Source organism: Elephantulus edwardii, unplaced genomic scaffold (genome assembly GCF_000299155.1).
Source record: "Elephantulus edwardii isolate Elephantulus edwardi_28Jun2011 unplaced genomic scaffold, EleEdw1.0 scaffold00052, whole genome shotgun sequence".
NCBI lineage: Eukaryota > Metazoa > Chordata > Mammalia > Macroscelidea > Macroscelididae > Elephantulus > Elephantulus edwardii.
In genome coordinates this window covers 6,278,996-6,296,653 of record NW_006399802.1, presented here as the reverse complement: position 1 = coordinate 6,296,653, position 17,658 = coordinate 6,278,996, and the positions used below count along the sequence as shown (strand labels likewise).

Here is a 17,658-nt window from a genome sequence, read left to right as displayed (position 1 = left end):
AGTCTTTGCTAGTACTGGGACAACCTGGAACAATGATTGAAACATGAGGCATTTCCTGAAACCTGGCCTGTCAGATCTTAATATTATTATCAAAAGGATATGGTACACATATGTTTTACTGAAAATATGAGCGTTGTTATTATGTGCCATCCAGTAGCTTGTGACTCATAGTGACCCTATGTACAACAGCCCTAAACTCTGCTCTGTCCTGTGTCAATCTCACTGTCCCCGATACACCCATCCCGATTACCCCAGTCACTGAATCAATCCACATCACAAAGGGTCTTCCCCTCATGTGCTGTCCCTCCACCCTCCCAAGCATGATGTCCTTCTCCAAGGATAGGTCCTTCCTTGCAACATGTCCAAAGTATGTCAGATGAAGCCTCAGAATCCTTGCCTCCAAGGAGCAGCCCAGTTTAACCCTCTCCAGGATGAATCTGTTCGTTTTCCTACCAGTCCATGGTACATTCAATACTCTTCTCCAGCACCACAGCTCAAAGGCATCAATTCTCCTTCTATCCTCCCTAGTCATTGTCCAATTCTCTGATGCATAGCAAGTGACTGAAAAGACCGTGGCCTGTATCAGGAACACGTTAGTCTCTAGATTGACACCATTGCTCATGGAGAGGCCCCTAACACCACACAAAAAACAACTCAACTATAGGCTTGGTCCTAGAATTAACATAATGTAAAAAAAAATGAGGTAATCTTTTGTCCAAGTAACTCATGCATAGAAAGAGAGGGTTAGATGCCTCTAAGATCCTTTATTCAAAGTATTTTCTCTTGCCTGGTTGACTGTTCTAGTAGGATCCTCCCTAGGTGTAACTGTTTATCTTATAGGCCTGTCTACTATTTGGCTGAAAGTTGAGTCACAGAGGTGAATTCAGTGCCAGACTCAAAGAATATTTAAAACCCTTTTCAAGGATTATCTAAGAAAACATATTCAATACTTTACATTGGACACAAGGTCAACAGGTACAGTGATTTCTAATACAGATGATTTTATCTCCTGTAATATTAAACATTACAATAGAACTGTTGCTGTGAATCAAGGTGATGACCATGTCATAAAAATGGTGTTTTACTTCATTGGCAAGTCAGATTTATTTAGATTGACGTGTTAAAACTAAAAATTAACCTAGTTATTTCTCTCATGCTCATGAAAGAGAGATTTTGTATTCTCTCTTTGTGTTCTACTAGGGAAAGCTTGAGATCTTAACCTTAGGCCTTAACCTAGAATATCATAGCATTAAGATTAACCATGCTTCTTTAAGGTAAATATTGTTCTAAGAGGTAGCTTAATATGGTGTGTTAAGATCATCTAGAAAGTTAACAGTGGCATAGGAAGATAATGAGTTCCCTGAAACAATCATGTTTAAGCAGAAGCTGGGACTATGCTACAACTTCAGCAGGAAATATTTAAACATCTATAAGGAGTGGAGGGAGCTCTGTTGTTAACCCAAAGGCATGAGGTTTGAATCCACCAGCGGTTCTGCAGGAGAAAGATGGACAATCTCCTTCTGTGTGATTTACTGCCTCTGAAAACCTGCTGAAGGGTCAGCTTTGAGTCCCTTTCAACTGGAGGGCACCTAGCAACAATAGAAGGAGGAGGGAGTGGAAGGTACACAGATGATCTTAAACATTCTTTCCAAATTCAAGATGCTGTGTCACAAGTTCTATATTTGAATGCCTACAAGGGCAAGGAAAGTACCAGTAGAAGTACAGGCAGCCACTGGGACCATGGCAAACTGGGGCATATACACCTATCTAGAGAGCACAGCTTTTAATCAGCTCTAGTTAATTACTGCCACGAGGGAAATCATCAAAAAACCTCACTCCAATTTCTGTGATTCCTTGAGATCTGGTAGAGTTTTGAAAGATAAATCCATCACAGCTGATGGGTCAGTACTAGTGGTGTCACTGACAAAGATTATTGGTTAACTTTCTATTTCACAGAAAAGGTATTTGATTGATTATGGTAAAGGTCAGCTCTTCTTGTATTTATTTTGTTGACAGCTCTGGTTTTCATGTTGGCAGAAAACATGGAGGAAGATACTTCTGTCATGTCCCAGATATTCAGAAGGATCTGTCATGTGCAAGATTATATTAAAGTCACTTAAAGGATACTGCAAAACAGGAACAGAGGTAGGAACAACATAATTGCTGCTGTGTTCTAAGACTGTTTCTGTTAATAACATGCAGCGTGTGTGCCCTGAGGCTACCGCAGCTCACTAAAGAAACCAGACCTACTGTCAGCTGTGGAGGGAATGCGTGTATGCTTAATTTTATATTTTAAGCTCATGATTCTTAGCTCTGAGCACAGGAGCAGGTATGTAACTGGTGCTCAGTAAATGTTTGCTGAGTGAAAAGTCATAGGCAGAGTGCTAAGTCCAGAAGGTCATCAGGACCAAAGTTTAATTTCTTGTATTAAAGAGTTTATTCCTTACGTGGCACTCTTTTTCAATCTCCGTCACAGTTCTCAGGTCTTTTTTTTTAGCGAAGAGGGGAAGCCTTAAGGTCCCTGGATGAGGTGTCAGGAGACCTGAAGTTAAGAGACTTGGCTCTGCCACTTTCTAGTCTTGTCAGCCTGGGAAACGTATTCTCTAGGGCTCTAGGGAGTTTTAGTGGCCTAGCAGTAAGAAGTCTTGCAGCAATACCAATGGTCCATCGTTTGAATCCACCAGCTGTTCGGTGGGAGGCTGGGCAATAGTCTCCCGCGTGATTCAATGCCTCTGAAAACCTGCTGGAGGGTCCGCTATGGACCCATTCCGACTCCACAGCACACAACAGGGCTTTAATACCAGTTCAAAATTTTAGCGCAAATGTTTTCTATAAATAATGTTTTATGGGTGGGAAGTTCATTGCAAAAGGCTATAAAACGAAAAGGTATCATCACTAACTATAAAACAAGTCCGTTCAATAAATGCTTTAATAATGATAACAGTACATAACTAGTGGGGCTGGAGTCAGTGGCGGAGAGAGTAACTCTGATAAGGACTCAAGAGTTGGTTAATCTAGTGGGGATCTTCTGAGATGGTGAGATTTGCTAAGGCCATTTCAAAGCTTCGGCAAAGGAGGCGGGAAGTGGAAGCGAAAAGACACAAAAGTGTAAAGTAATCCCAGGAGACTTAGCAGTAACAGTGTAGTCCGTCTGAGGCACACAGTCATCAAGCTTGTTTGCACTGTTATTGTGTGGGTCAAGGCTAAGAATAACGGCTTTGAACCTTGCCCTATCCTGAGCCAACCCCAGTCATTCTATCTCATCCAGGATCTTCCTCCACCCTTCCAAGCAAGGTGTCCTTCTCCAAGGACTGGTCTCTCCTGACAACACACCCAAAGTTATGTGAGACTTTGTTTTAAAAATCCTTGCCTCCAAGGAACAACCTGGTTTGCAGTAGAGGCTGATTAAGAGTGCAGGGCCAAATAGATAAGATCTCTTGACTGCTACCTCTGGTCATTATGTGTAGGAGTGATCCGCGCGTGAGCAAGCGAAAATCACTTTAGTTTACAACACATGCTTTCCCATCCCTTAAGGCATTTTGCTTGTTACAAGAGCCCACAGAACCAATTAGGGACCTATTCCACTGGGGTTTTAGGAGGTGGTCCTGGCTTTATAAAGCAGGAATTAGTGCAGAAAGAGGCAGCAGGCGAGGAGGCAAGTGATGGAGGTTCAGGCTACTACTCAGGCTAGGCAGGCCGAGAGTTTGAGGCTCAATCTGAAGTCAGAACCATGCAGATCGACCCGAGTCTCTGCAGCCAGAACCCCTCCTACTCACCCTCGCCTCCTCCAGGACTGACGTCCTGGGGGCGGCTCCGGGAGGCACGACCCCCACCGAGCCGCCCCTCCCGCCACACCAGGGAAAGAACACGGGGTTCGATCCGACTTCACAGTACCGCAGCCAGCCAAACCCCTCGCAAGGCCGCTGGGGGCTCTAGAGCGCGCGGCCTTCTGGGACTTGTAGTTCTCATCCTCCGTAGCGCAGCGGTATATCCGCTCCCGGCCTTTCCTATCCCACAAGGCCTCGCGCGCAGAAGCCTTCGGGGAACCTCGGCGCAGAGCCTTTTGGGAAAGGGAGTCCCATCCGCTCGCTCATCTGCATTGTGAACTCGGCGTTGGACTACATTTCCCCGAGTGGTCCGAGGTGGGCAAGACCCGGAAGTGAGGGTGAGCAGGGGGCCTCGCTGGAAGTCGTCCCGGGTGTTCGCCGCTGGAGCTCCGGGTCGAGAGGACGAGGTATCGCTGCTGGGAGAATCCTCCGCTGCTGCCGGCTCCCGGCGCCCAGCCCTTTCCTAACCCAACCCAGCCCCAGCCACCAACACCTGTCCCGGCCGCGGACTTCAACGCTACCTACCATGAAACCTGCGGTCTTTTTACCCTTATCGGACCTCAGATGCTCCCTACTGCTCCTGGTAAGTGAGTAAAGGAATGACAGACCCCTCTGAAGAGGTGCAGAAGGCCTCCCGCCTGCACTCAGAGGGAGCGCTGCTGCTGCGACCATTGCTGTCTTAAATCTTCCTTTGATGTCTGAGATTTCAACTTCTCCCGCTGTCTCTACTCTCGGCGTCTTTCTGTCCACTTTTCCCAGCTCTGGATCCTTGCGGCCTGAGTAACCTGACCAAGGGTTGGAACCTGTAGGCTGGAGAATTAGCTCTTGGGAAGGAATTGGTGAGAGGACAGTGGTGGAGGGGCTCCCCTTACTCTCTGATGTCCCGGGTTTGTTTCACTCTGTAGAGTTTTTGGGCTTGGTATTGGCCTGAATCTAAAGGAGGTGGGGATAGACCTACTGTTTTCATCCACCCCCACTCTTTGGGGACGGTGTGAAGTGGACAGGTGCCGGGGTCGTGTGAATCTCAGTCCAGAGCCCTGAAACGGTGCCCAGGTCGGCCGAGCCCTCTGTTGTGGCTTGATGCAATTGGTTGGGAACCCGGAACTGGAGACTGGATTGGTATCCACTAGGGAAAAAAAGGTTTGAGAGTAGAGGGTGTGACTGCCTGACAGTCTCATTGGAAAATCGGGTTTACTTTCCATATTGAAGTGCGTTTTTGTTGTCTGGGTGCTTAGCAGAGCTCCTCACTGCAGACCCACAAAGTCTTCTGCATACCGACGTACTCATTTCTTCCCCCAGTGTATCTTGTGTATGTGTGCAACATGAGTGATCCAGGCTTTCGTTCAAATTGAGACAGAAGTCAAGAACTAGCTTCAAGACAAAATGACAAAATTTTAGGATGCTGCTATTAGAATATAGTATTTGGAAAGTTTAAATGCAATAGATTTTACGAAGGTTACATTTAAGATGAACACTAGTTAAGTTACAATTACTTTCATTAGAATTTAGAAACCATAGTTTAAGTGACTCATTGGAACTCAAACAGCTGGTTACTGGCAGAACTGGAACTAGAAACAACAGACTTGCCTTGCTTGTTCTACCATAATCCATTAAAATATTAGTACACATTTGAAATAGTTGTGTGTTGGTTGGGTTTTGTTGTTTTGTTTGTTTTTTTTTCATTTTCCCTCTCCCTTTTTCTTTTCTAAAGTGGCTTGCAGAGCTTTCCAAAGCAGCTCGTAGCACTTGGACCTTTTCAGAGAAAAAGTAGTATAGGAAATTGAATGACGTGTTGAAAACTCTTCAGAATTAAAGGTAGTTGTACTTGCTTTGCAGCACTCATACTAAACTTGGAACACTACGGAGAAGATCAGCATGGCCCCTGTGCAAGGGTGACACCCAGAATTAAAGTTGTATGTAACCATGATATTATTAAATGTTGTGGTGGTGGTGGTTATGTACATCTGGCCAGAGCCAACTCATAGCTGACCCTCTAGCGGGTTTTAGAGGCATTTAATTGCATGGGGAGGAGATTGCCCATCCTTCTCCCTTGGAGTATCTGGTGGATTCAAACTATCTGCCTTTAGGGTGGCAGCCCAATTCTTTACCACTTAGCCACTTTCATAGAGAAAATACATTATAGAGAATTAATGATAATGTTGAAAATGTTAAGGACTAAAGTTGTATATAACCATGATAATCTTAAATAGGAGGCATTATTGCCATTTGTAAGGAAAAGACAGCAATAAATGACATCTATTTGGAGGAAATATGTTAAATGAAAATATGCAGAATATATGATACAAATGAACAGTTTCTGTGTATCCAATTCATTGACATTAATTAGATTCTTTAAGTTGTTCTTCACCTTTCCTGACAACCTTTTCCAACCTGTTTCATCATCTTTAGCACAAACTCATTGCCCCCACTAAGTTTTTCATCAATGCTTTGCAATTTGGTCAGTTTGGTCACATATAGCTAATTCTTTAAAATGATATAATGCTGAAGCAGACTTTCTTTCCTGATTAGGCTAATCTATAATTTGGTTCAGAGGTAATATCAGGTCTCAGTTTAAAGATTTCCTCAGGGTAGTAATTTGAATGGGATGACAGAGGGGGGAGACCATCCATCCTCAATGACTTGGAAAAGTATGGATTCTTTGAGATTTAAAGTTCTGTTTGGATGAAAATATTTCTATCAGCTGACATGAAAGGAGTTCCTATGGTGGTAGTTTGTAGGGACTGTGCCTGCTAACCAAAGACCAAACACCACCTCTCTCTTAGTTCCAAGCCTTGAGCAGCTCCAGGGGGAAACTATGGGCAATTTCCTCTTGTGTGATTTACCCTGAGAAACCACCAGAGCTGATGGTTTGAATCCACCAGCAACTCCAAGGGAAAGAGATGGGCCTTCACCTGTGTAATGTGCTGCGTTGACAAATCCCGATGGAGGGTCAGCTGAGTCGGTTCTGACACAATGACGATGAGCTTGAGTTTTGAGTGTCACAGTGCATATCATATCAGGTCGCATAAGAGATCAGTGGTTCAAATTCACCTGCTGTTCAGTGGACGAAAGATGCATATCCTATCCTGTGGAGATTTACAGCCTCAGAAACCCAGTGGAGGGTTGCTGAGAGTTGGAGCCAAACTAGAAGTGCATTTGTTTTCTATTGTTTCTGGGAAATTTCATTATATACTGTGGTTCTTTTTCATCCTAACAGTTTTTGAATAAGATTGTAAATGGCTTTAGTTTGCTTGGCTGCACAATCAACACTGTTGGTACAAGTAGCCGGGTAATTAAAAGACTAATTGCTTTGGGAAAGCCTGCTGTCAGGGACCTCTCCAGAGTTCTGAAGAGCAATGATGTGAAGACTAAGGGGTGCCTGATCCAGGCCATAGTTTTCACATTTACTTGCCGTGCGTCAGAAAGCTGGACAATAGGGACAATAGAAGGAGAATTGATGCCTTTGTGCCATGATGCTGGAGAAGAGTATTGAATATATTGTGGACTGCTAGGAGAACAAACAGTTTTGTCCTAGAAAGCGTGAAACCAGGCTGCTCCTTGGAGGCAAGGATTCTGAAGCTTCGTCTGACATACTTTGTGCATATTACAGGGAGGGACCAGTCCTTGGAGAGGGACAGCACAAGAGAGGAAGACTCAATGAGATGGACTGATTCAGTGACTGGGGTAATGGGAATAGGTGTGTCAGAGATGATAAGGTTGGCACAGGATAGAGCAGGGTTCAGAGCTATCGTACATACGGTCACTCTCGACAGCACATACCAACAGTAACAACAGACTCATTAGTGGATGAAATCGCTAGGTAATGTGAACATTTAAGCACGTGTCCTCTCCCTAAAATGGTGACAGCTCTGACTCCATTGCAGTGAGAGAATATTAGCAATAATATCGTGAAAGACTATAATCTTCCTCCTTAAGAAAACAAGATAATACATTTTTCTTTATTCATACAGTAAACCTGGATTATGAGTTGTCTTCCAGAGTGACTTGGTTTACCAAAAAGTGGAGATGGCAAAATTACTAAGGCATTGGAAACTCATGTATCCATTCCTGTTGGGTCAGAACTGATTTCTAACTGACCCTGCATTGGGTTTCCAAGGCTGTAAAAATCTCACTACAGGAGGTTGCCCATCTTCCTCCCCAGACGCTGCAGTTTGAATGGCCAGAGAGGTATGGCTTTTGGATTGGCAGCTTTATGGACCTAGCCACCAGAGCTGGACATGGGAAAGTGGAACCATTAAATATAAAATAACAGATATTCTTTCTCAGAATGGTGTTGGTTGTAGAACTGCCTTTAAGAAAGGAAAAGACTTTGTTCTGAAATAACATAATTTTTTGTAGACCATTGGCAAATTCTGAAAAGTATAAAGAAAAAACCTTACTAGTTATTTAGTTAATTAATAGTTTGTGTATTTTATTCTACTTTCTAAACAGATATGGAGGAATGGAAATTTAAAAGATAATTAAGTCAATGTCTGTATAAATCAGTGAGCTAGAAAAAAGAAGCTAAAAAATATCTGAATAAACCAGAATTAAATTACAAGTCAAGCTAAATTAAATTTGAGCATAATGTTTACCAGGGTGGTTTTAGTAATCATATACTGGTCACTAAATATCTAGTAAACATCTGTCTTTTCTAATGGCGATTTTGAATTGCTTACATGACTGGTAATTCTGTCCTTAGGTTGAAACTTGCTTATTCAGTATTTTGCCTGACAGCAACAGCAAAATATCCTAGATGTTCCCCAAAGTTAGTACCATCTCCCTGCTCCCTCCAATCTTTCTCACTCAGACTTTAAGTTTATCTCTGCCCACGTATAGCCATAGAATATAGAATAAGTTCCCATCTAGCAGAAATAGTAGTTTTTTCCTTAAATGATTTGCTCTGAAAGGCCATGTTTGTTACCTAAAATATTTTTTCTTTCCGTCTCATGTGAAGTCAGCACTAGAGACCTGGACCTATTCAGATTTAGTTAAGTTTATAAAATAACAGCTGTACAAAGAGCTAAACTTCTGGAGGCTGTCTTTTTCCTCATCTCTGAAGCGCTTTGGAAATAGTCTATGCTTGTAAACATACTCAGTGGCTGTGGGAACTATACAGAAGCTCGAAGTGATAACTTTGCCCCTGGGTGTTTGATCTCCTTTGCTGCAGGGAATGTGTGTGTGTGTGTGTGTGTGTGTGTGTGTGTGTGTGTGTGTGTATCTCCTTTGCTGCAGGGTGTGTGTCTACCTGCCTGCCTGTCCATCTGCGCGTGCATGTAAGTCAGGCTTTCAGAGATTCAGTTCATTTACTACAGGCTTATTTTGAGAAATGCTTCTTACTGCCTGTATTGTTTTTATTATGGCTGTTATTGACCCATTAGATGTGTGATTATAACTTTAGTTTTGAGCTTTATATAGCCTATGCTCCCAGAATTATGTATAATTTAAATGAAACCATGTCTGGTTTGTGTTGTCAACCCAAAGACATGTGATTCAGATACATCAGCAGCTACATGGGAGAAAGATGGTCTTCCTCCTCCAATTTACTGCCTTTGAAAACCTCTAGAGGGTCAGAGGTTCTGTATAGATTCTCACTCTTCGATACCCAACAGCGGATACATTATCTGGCTGGGGAATTGTTTTCCAATTGTGTATACTTTTAAGGCCAGAGCAAAGCACTTGGCCAGGTGCATCATGGTGGCTTTTCTCATTTCTCTATGCCATGCTCATTACATGGCAGTTCATAGGCTCAAGAAAGGAGAATTTCATTTCTCTCTCTAGTTGGTACTCTATTGGTAACTATTATTAGCTCATTTCTGCTTGTCTTCTATCTAAGGTGAGTTTACTCAAGATTAAAATAGACTATTTTCTCCTTAAATGATTTTTTAACATTGTTTTTGAGATTAGAAAGAATAATTAGAATGAAATGGTCTCCTACATGCTAAGTAACTTCTGTGGTTTAAATATTTGTAATACTTGCCGTCAGTTGCTTTATGGAAGATACTTTCTTGATAATTGTGTATTTACAGATCATAAATTTTTACTAATTCTAATTACCCTGAATCTGGACATTTGAGACTTTTACCTGGTTGGTTCAGTATTGACAGTCCATTTGGAAAGATTTTATTTAGACAACTAAATAAATTGGAGAATCAAGTGGAGACAGTTTCTAAATTGAAACAGTCACCTAAAAATAAGTTCAATAAAATTCAGATGTCAGTTTTAAATGTTTCCCAACAATCAGTGAAAATTCCTGGCTTCTAAAAGATGGGTGGTTCTACTGATAACCAGGTAAATTGATATTACATAAGCTGACCACACAATGGGCACTTCAAAAAAGATGCTTGGGCCCTATTCTGGCCCACTTAAATCTCTGGGACACAGACATTTGTTTTTGTTGTTTATTTTTTTAAGAAAAAAAATTCCCTCATGTGCCTCCCCCCCAATGCCTCTCTAGAAGATAAGAAATTAAAAAAAATAAATAAAACTCAGCAACTAAAGTGAAGTTCAGAAGGGCAGTAAACAACATATGCTGGCAAGATTGTGGAGATTATGACTTATTCACTGCTGGTGGAAATGTAAAATGGTACAACCACAATGGAAAGCAGTCTGGCGCTTTCTCAAAACATTGGAAATAGAAATACAATTTGACCCAGTAGCTATTCTACTAGTAATATTCCTTGAAGAAACCAGAACCACAGATATATGCACATTCATGTTTATTGCCGCATTATTCACAATAACAAGGAGATGGAACCAACCCAAGTGCCCATTAGTAAACAAATGGATAAAAAAACTATGGTATAGCCACACAATGGAATACTATTCAGCATTGAAAAACATTATACAACATTGGGGAGCCTTGAAAACATTATCCTAAGTAAAAAGTCTCAGTCACAAAAGGACAAATACAGTGTAACATTGCTGTTATAAAAGAAGATGGACATTGGAGTGGTTGGAGAAGGAGTAAGGAAAGTGGATAATGAGCACTGAATTAGAACAGATGAGAGGAAGAACTATCTGAAGGGAAGATATGGTTATGTAGTTATATGTATGAAAACAACCTGGAACAAGCAGTGCATTGCAGAGTGGGCTGGGGGAAGTAGGAGGAGTGTGTAACAATGAATTTTTTAAAAAAGGAAATAAATTAAAATGTGTCCGTTTCTCCTTAGAAAAAGATATATGTGTGTGTCTCTGTAACAGATAAACTGCATGTTCATAGCAAGAGGAAAACATGCAAAGCTTAAGAAATTTTTTTTTTAATTAAAAAACACCCCACAAAGCAGAAAACTCAGAATAACATTATCTTATCATCAAATGTGTAAATAGTGTAGAGGTTTCTTAATTGTTTAATTTTTTAACTGATTAAGTGTTCTGAGCATGAGTCTTATAAAGTTATATATTACAGTTGACTTCTTCTAAAACTTTATAAATCTAGGTTCCCTTTCCACCTCATTTTCCTCCAGTTGTAATTTATTTGTTACAAAAAACATCCCTTGTCTTGTAGTTTCCCATATTCTGGATAGTATTGATTGTATCTTTTTGGTGTGGATTAATATGTTTCTCTGTATCTTGTGCTTCCTGTAAGTTTGTAATTAAACTTACAAAGTTACAAAGTATGTTAACACCAACTCTATAGATTTCATTTTTTAAAATGTATCTTCTTACTTTGTAGTTATGTAAAAATTACTGCTGCTAGAAAGCTAAATATAGTTCGAGAATGCTAGCTTCTTTATCAATTTCTGTGTCTCTCAAGTCTCCTTTTAAGATAAGACAGTTCCCCCTTCCCAAATGTTGTGGTCTTTTATTTTTCCTTTCTTCCTTCTTCCTTTCCACCTCTGATAAGGAAGTCTGTGTATTTGTTGCTATTGTTAAATTGCTTCAAGTCAGATTTAACTCTGAGCTGATGACCCAGTAGGTTTTCAGAGGCTGTAGGTCAAACAGAAGGAGATTGCCCATCTTCTCCCACAGAGCAGCTGGTGGATTAGAACTGTGTGTTTTGGGGTTGGCAAACCCAAACCTCCTTACCACTAAGCCACCAGAGCTCCCTTATGAGTGTTTACATATCTGTAAATTCTATCTTTTTACCTATTTGTCTCTCTATCTACATTTATCAGTATATATTTGTATATTTATTTCTTCCATTCCTTGGTTGAACCTTTTAATTTGCTGCTTTTAAAAAAAGAAACATCCTGTGGAGGAAGTATTAATGCTCTTCTTTTTAAACTGTTTGCTACTGCACTGTGTCGAGGTAGCATACATAGTTTAATCATCTAGTTCACTATTGGGCTTCCCACTACACCTCCGTTCTTTTACTGTTAAAAAGGATTACTGTGAGGAATTGAAAAAACAGAGCTTTTATGTGATGATACCAAGTCATGGACATCCTATGTATAGCAAAACCACAGGATTTTAAGTCCTGATTTTTCAGAAGTATATTGCTCTTGGGCACCTCAGTAGACTCAACTTCTTGTTTGTTTGTTCCACTTGTATCAGACTTCTATCAAGATGCAAAGAATGCTGCTATTGTTAGGTGTCTTTGTTTTAGTTTGGACTAATAGTGACTCCATTTGAAGAATGAAACGGCTTCATAATGTATATTGATTTTGTTTGTTTATGTTGATTTTTGTTCTTTATGAAATCAAATTTTTGACCTGATCTTTAGAGCAGGTAGGTGGGATAGAATTGCCAGCATTTCCCCTAGCATAGGGGTGCTTAACTATTTGTATTATATATTAACCTCATATCCCCAGGTCTCTTGCAAAGAATAGCCTTTTTACCTTTCTGTATTTTTACTAGAGTATCTGAAATAGTTTTCCGGTAAGTGACACTACTGAGGCAAAAGGAAAAAAACATATCTGGCTTTGTAGTTATTGTTCAGTAAGCCAAATTCCTTTCTGTAGATTGTGCTTTTTTTTTGTAAAGGCACTAACAATGTAACAGAATTTCCCTATTAGTCTCATTACATATAGCTTATATATACTTTATATAGTATATTATCAAAATATTGGCTTTTTGTCTAAGTGATTAATGAGAAATGGTATCTGAGTGTTGATTTCAATGTGCATATTTTTATTATGTGTGTGATTTAGTTCCTCTTCTGTACTTAAGGGCCATTTGCATTTCTTTTTCTATGAACTCTTTTCCTGTCTAGCGTATTTTTTTTCTTTATGATTTGCAGGCATAGTATTTTTTCCTAAGGACTGGCCCCTTCTTACAACATGCCCTAAGTATATGTGACAAAGTTTCATCATTTTTGCCTCTAAGGAGCTCTCAGACTGCACCTTCTCCAAGACATACCTGTTTGCTCTTTTGACGGTCCACAGAACACTCAGCACTCTTCTCCAACACTACAATGCAAAGACATCAATCTTTCTTCTGTCATCCTTACTCATTGTCCAGCTCTCAGATGCATAGCAGGTGATTGGAGAGATGATGGCCTAAATCAGACACACCTTAGTCTTTAAGCTGGCACCGTTGCTCTTCAGTACTTTAGAAAGGTCCCTGACAGCACACTTTCCCAATGGAGTACATCTTTTGATTTCTTGACTGCTGCTGGTATTGATGATGTTGAGTGCGGATCCAAGTAAGGTAAAATCATTAACAACTTCAGTCTTCATCTATCATGATATTGTCTAACCTATAATTCATAGAAGCACTTTAGTAATAGTTTCCTCAATGGCACATCTCAACAACTGAAGTTATGATTTTCTAGACCTTGATTTTAAAGTGAAATTCATTGAATAGAAACAAAACTGAAACTTCAGCTACTTTGTCTCAATAGCCACAAGCCTTGTGAGGCTACTGGCTGCCAGAAAGTGCCATCAGGTTACGCCAGTCTAAAGCTGTCTCAGAAACCAAGACAGACATGAGAGAATAAGGAAAATTCTTTAGATAGTCAGGCTTGTGAAAAATATTTATCCTTTGTGGCTAAGGGAAGCAATAAATGGAAAAATGTCAGTAGTCATCAGTGAGTGCCATTTTTGCTATCAATTACCTGAGCAAACAAAGAATTTGGGATGGTTGATTAAAAAAGTACATCCTTCAGTATGGATTACATCTTAACATCAGTAAAACAAAAATCCTCACCATTGGACCAGTAGGCAACAAAATGAGAAATGGAAGAAAAGCATGAAGTTATCAATGATTTCCTCTTACTTGGATCTGCAATCAACACCCATGGCAGCAGCTGTCAAGAAACCAGAAGACAAGCAGCATTGGAAAAGTCTGCTCTCGAAGACCTCTCAAAAGAGCAAGGATATGTTTTTTAAAGATTTAGATGTGCCTGATCCAAGCCATGACCTTTTCAGTTGCTTCAAAGGCATCTGAAAGTTAGACAATGAATAGGAAGATTGAGGCAGGCTTTGGACTGTGGTGCTGGCAGAGAATACCAGCTAGTCAATGAACTCCCAGAAGGACGGACACATCTGCCTTGGGGGAGGTGCTGCCCAAGTGCTCGCTCTTTGCAGGCAAGGATGGTGAAACTGTGTCTCACATGATTTAGGTTTGTCTGGAGTGTCCAGAGCTTGGAAGAAACCCCATTATGTTGGAAAAGCTTCAACGAAAGAGAGGCAAAACCCCTAAGAAGATGGATTAACACAGTGATTTTAACAGTCATATGCATGGCTTAGGATAGGGCAAGCTGTTGATTGGTTGCCCGTAGGGTTGCTGTGACTTGTAGTCAGTTCAGTGGCATCTGACAACCACAAGCCTGCCCTTTCTTTAGCTGTGTTGTTTTTGAGGTTTGGAAAATGTAGGGGAAATAGCAGCTTTATATGGAATTAAAGTTTATCTCTTGTCCTAAAGAGTAACTCCAGTATAAGGTAAGGAGATGTAATACAGTTATTCTGGCAAAGAAATGTGAACATTCTTTTGACTTTTATTGCTGTTGTTCAAACTCATTTACAGTTAAATCCAACCATCTGACAAGTTCATGTTTCTGTAATGACCTTACATTAGGTCATTAGGTCATTTCTGTAATGACCTCACATTAGGAATAGGACTTTTTGTATTTTAAATCAAATTCTTTTCTTAGCAGTTACTCAAATGGACTAATTTACTTCTTTGACTTTCTAAGTGGTGTTTTCCCCCCCTGGTTTTTACTATAAGAATAGTATCAGAAGAAATCTTGGGCTCTGCTTATAGTTAACAAAAATACTACAACGTTTTAAAAAAATTACAATGTTGTAGGATATTCCTTTGAATAGTTTTAGAGATCCAAATTTATGATTATGTATGAAAGACTGCTAGTCTTTAAGGCATGTGTTATATTCATCACCCAATTTCTTTACTTATGCTTATATATTCTAATCTGGTAGTCGAGTGGCAAAAAGCTGTGTTGAAATCCCAGCACATGCTGTTCAAATCCAACAGTTGCCCTCTTTGAGAATGGGCAATTACCTCCCATGTGATTTACTTTGTCTGAAAATCTGCTGGAAGGTCAGTGATGGGTCAGTTCTACTTGATGGCATACAACAACATGATCTAGTCTTAGAGTTCCTTCTAAAAATATTTCTTTTCCCGTTAAAGAGAATTTAAAAGTACATTGGCTAGGAAGAAAACTTTTTAAAAGCAGTGTTCATCATTTTATAGTCTGAGCTTTGTGTTCGTATCTCAGCTCTGTTATTATGCACCCTTGTAACCTTAACTGTTAACTGTCTGAAGAATATATAGTTATGTCTGACATGTGGGAGGTACCATTTGCATGTGGCCTGCTAAGTAGAAGGTATGCTGCAGTTCCATAGAATTTTCTAATCATTTGAATTTCTTTGGGGAAGAACCTTGTAGAAGGGCAGTTAACTAATTACTGTTGTTGTTAGAAGCCATTGAGTGGACCCTGACTCATGGTGACCCTGTGAATACCAGATGAGAACTTTGCCCTGTCTGACACTCTAGTCAAATCCATTGGTGCAATCTCCTGGAGATTCTTTTCCCAGTATGGTCTTTCTTCCAAGGACTGGCTTCCCTGGGACATTCAGAGAACAGCAAGGACAGTGTGGTAAGTGAATGAGGAGCAGAGTGTTAGGAGATGAAATTAAATAGCTAGAATACATTTTAGAAATCTTACTTATCCTTACCATATACATCGTTTGCTAACATTTTTTCTTTCCTGTGGCCTGATTTTTAAAAAATGCTGACTTAATCAACGTGGAACTTCCTAACTGGGATGCATAGCAACACATAATGCTGACTGTGAATAGTCTTTATTGCCTCAGAATGCCCAGTATACTAAATTTTATAAATGTTTTTATTTGGGTGACATGATGGGTCACAATCCTATACTGTGTACAACACTGTTTTAATAATAAAAATAGAAAATGTTGAAATATTTCTTTACATGTTTTTAAGTTCTAAAACAGTGGTACTGGAAAGAATTATGAAGAAAAGTACATACATTGTCACTGATAACATTTAAGTGCCTGTCCTTCCAATTTTTTCTGTGCCTATTGTTGCATATTTAAATGGGCTTGTAATAATATGTTTATTATGGGCTCATGTTTATACATTGAATGGTAAACTACTGTTGACATTAGAACACAGAAGGGGAAGAATGCTTACATGAGTGCCCATGTCCTCATAACTCAAAATTGATTCCTCTCATGACCACTTACTGATTCCTGTCATGACCGCATTATTTCATTTTTCTGAACTTTAGTTTTCTTACTTATCTAGTGGGAATAATGGCGTCACAGAGTTCTGGAAAGACCAAGTGAAGCATTAAGGCATCAATGGCACTTTGTTTGCACTTAAACTTTTCTGGTTTCTGCCATGTTGTTATTGTTGTTGGGAGCAGCTGAGTCAAGCACGATTCATACAAGCCCTGTGAACAACAAGCACGAACCCTGTCTTATCCTGTGCCATCCTCATTGTCTTTGACGCTTAAACCAGTGCTGCAGTCATTTTGTCAGTCTGTTTTGTTGAGGGTCTTCCCCTCTGGTGCTGATCTGCCACCTTTGCAAGCATGCTATTCTTTTGCAAGATAATGGTTTCTCCTAACAACATGGCCTGAGTATGTGAGATGAAGCTGACCATCCTTGTTTCCAAGGGACACTCTGGTTATACTTTCTTTAAGACACATGTTTGTTCTTTTGCCAGTTTATGGGCTATCCAGTATTCTTTTCCAGCACTACAAATAAAAGGCCTCAATTCTTCTATCATCTTTATTCATTGTCCAGTTCTCAGATGTGTAGCAAGTGATTAAAAAGTGTCCCTAAATCAGGCACACTTTAGTTCTTAGAAAGACATCATTGCTCCTTGGTACTTTAGAAAAGTCCTTGACAGCAGACTTTTAATTTTTTTAATTTTAATGAAAGTTTGCGGAGACTTTGGATTTCCATTCATTCGTTGTTGCACACATTCCTCCCTGCCTATCCCTCCCCCAAGTTCACTTTTTTCTTTGAAAAGTGAAAAAAAGTTCTTTCATTGTACAATCCCCCTCCCCCCCCAGTTCACTCCACTATGCAGCTTTCATTCTGGACTCTTGTCGTGACAATAATACCTAATCATATATTCCTCTTATACAGTTCTCTCCTTCATCTATTTCAATACAATATACATTATTTATCCCCTTACCCCCCCCCACGCAACCCCGATATCAGTCCCGCTTTACAACAGTGGCATTATGCAGTATTTGTGACTTTTGTGACTGAGATAGTTCACTCAGCATAATGTCTTCTAGGGTCACTCATTTTGTATAATATTTCATGAGTTCCTTGTTTTTCAGAGAAGACATTCAGATAGCAAACAAACACATGAAGAAATGTTCAAAATCTCTGCCTCTAAGAGAGATGCAAATCAGAACAACTATATCATCTCTCCCCAGTAAGAATAG

At 40.1% G+C, this 17,658-nt stretch overlaps 1 protein-coding gene across 1 annotated transcript in view; it reads left to right on the top strand.

Moving 5' to 3' along the window:
• The first annotated feature begins 4,156 nt into the window (after nucleotides 1–4,156).
• ERP44 (endoplasmic reticulum protein 44) overlaps nucleotides 4,157–17,658 on the top strand; it is a 100,969-nt gene continuing 87,467 nt past the window's right edge. The window contains exon 1 of the mRNA XM_006886878.1: nucleotides 4,157–4,410. Coding sequence (XP_006886940.1) covers nucleotides 4,354–4,410 — 57 coding nt within the window. The 5' untranslated portion in view covers nucleotides 4,157–4,353. The remainder of the gene's footprint in view (nucleotides 4,411–17,658) is intronic.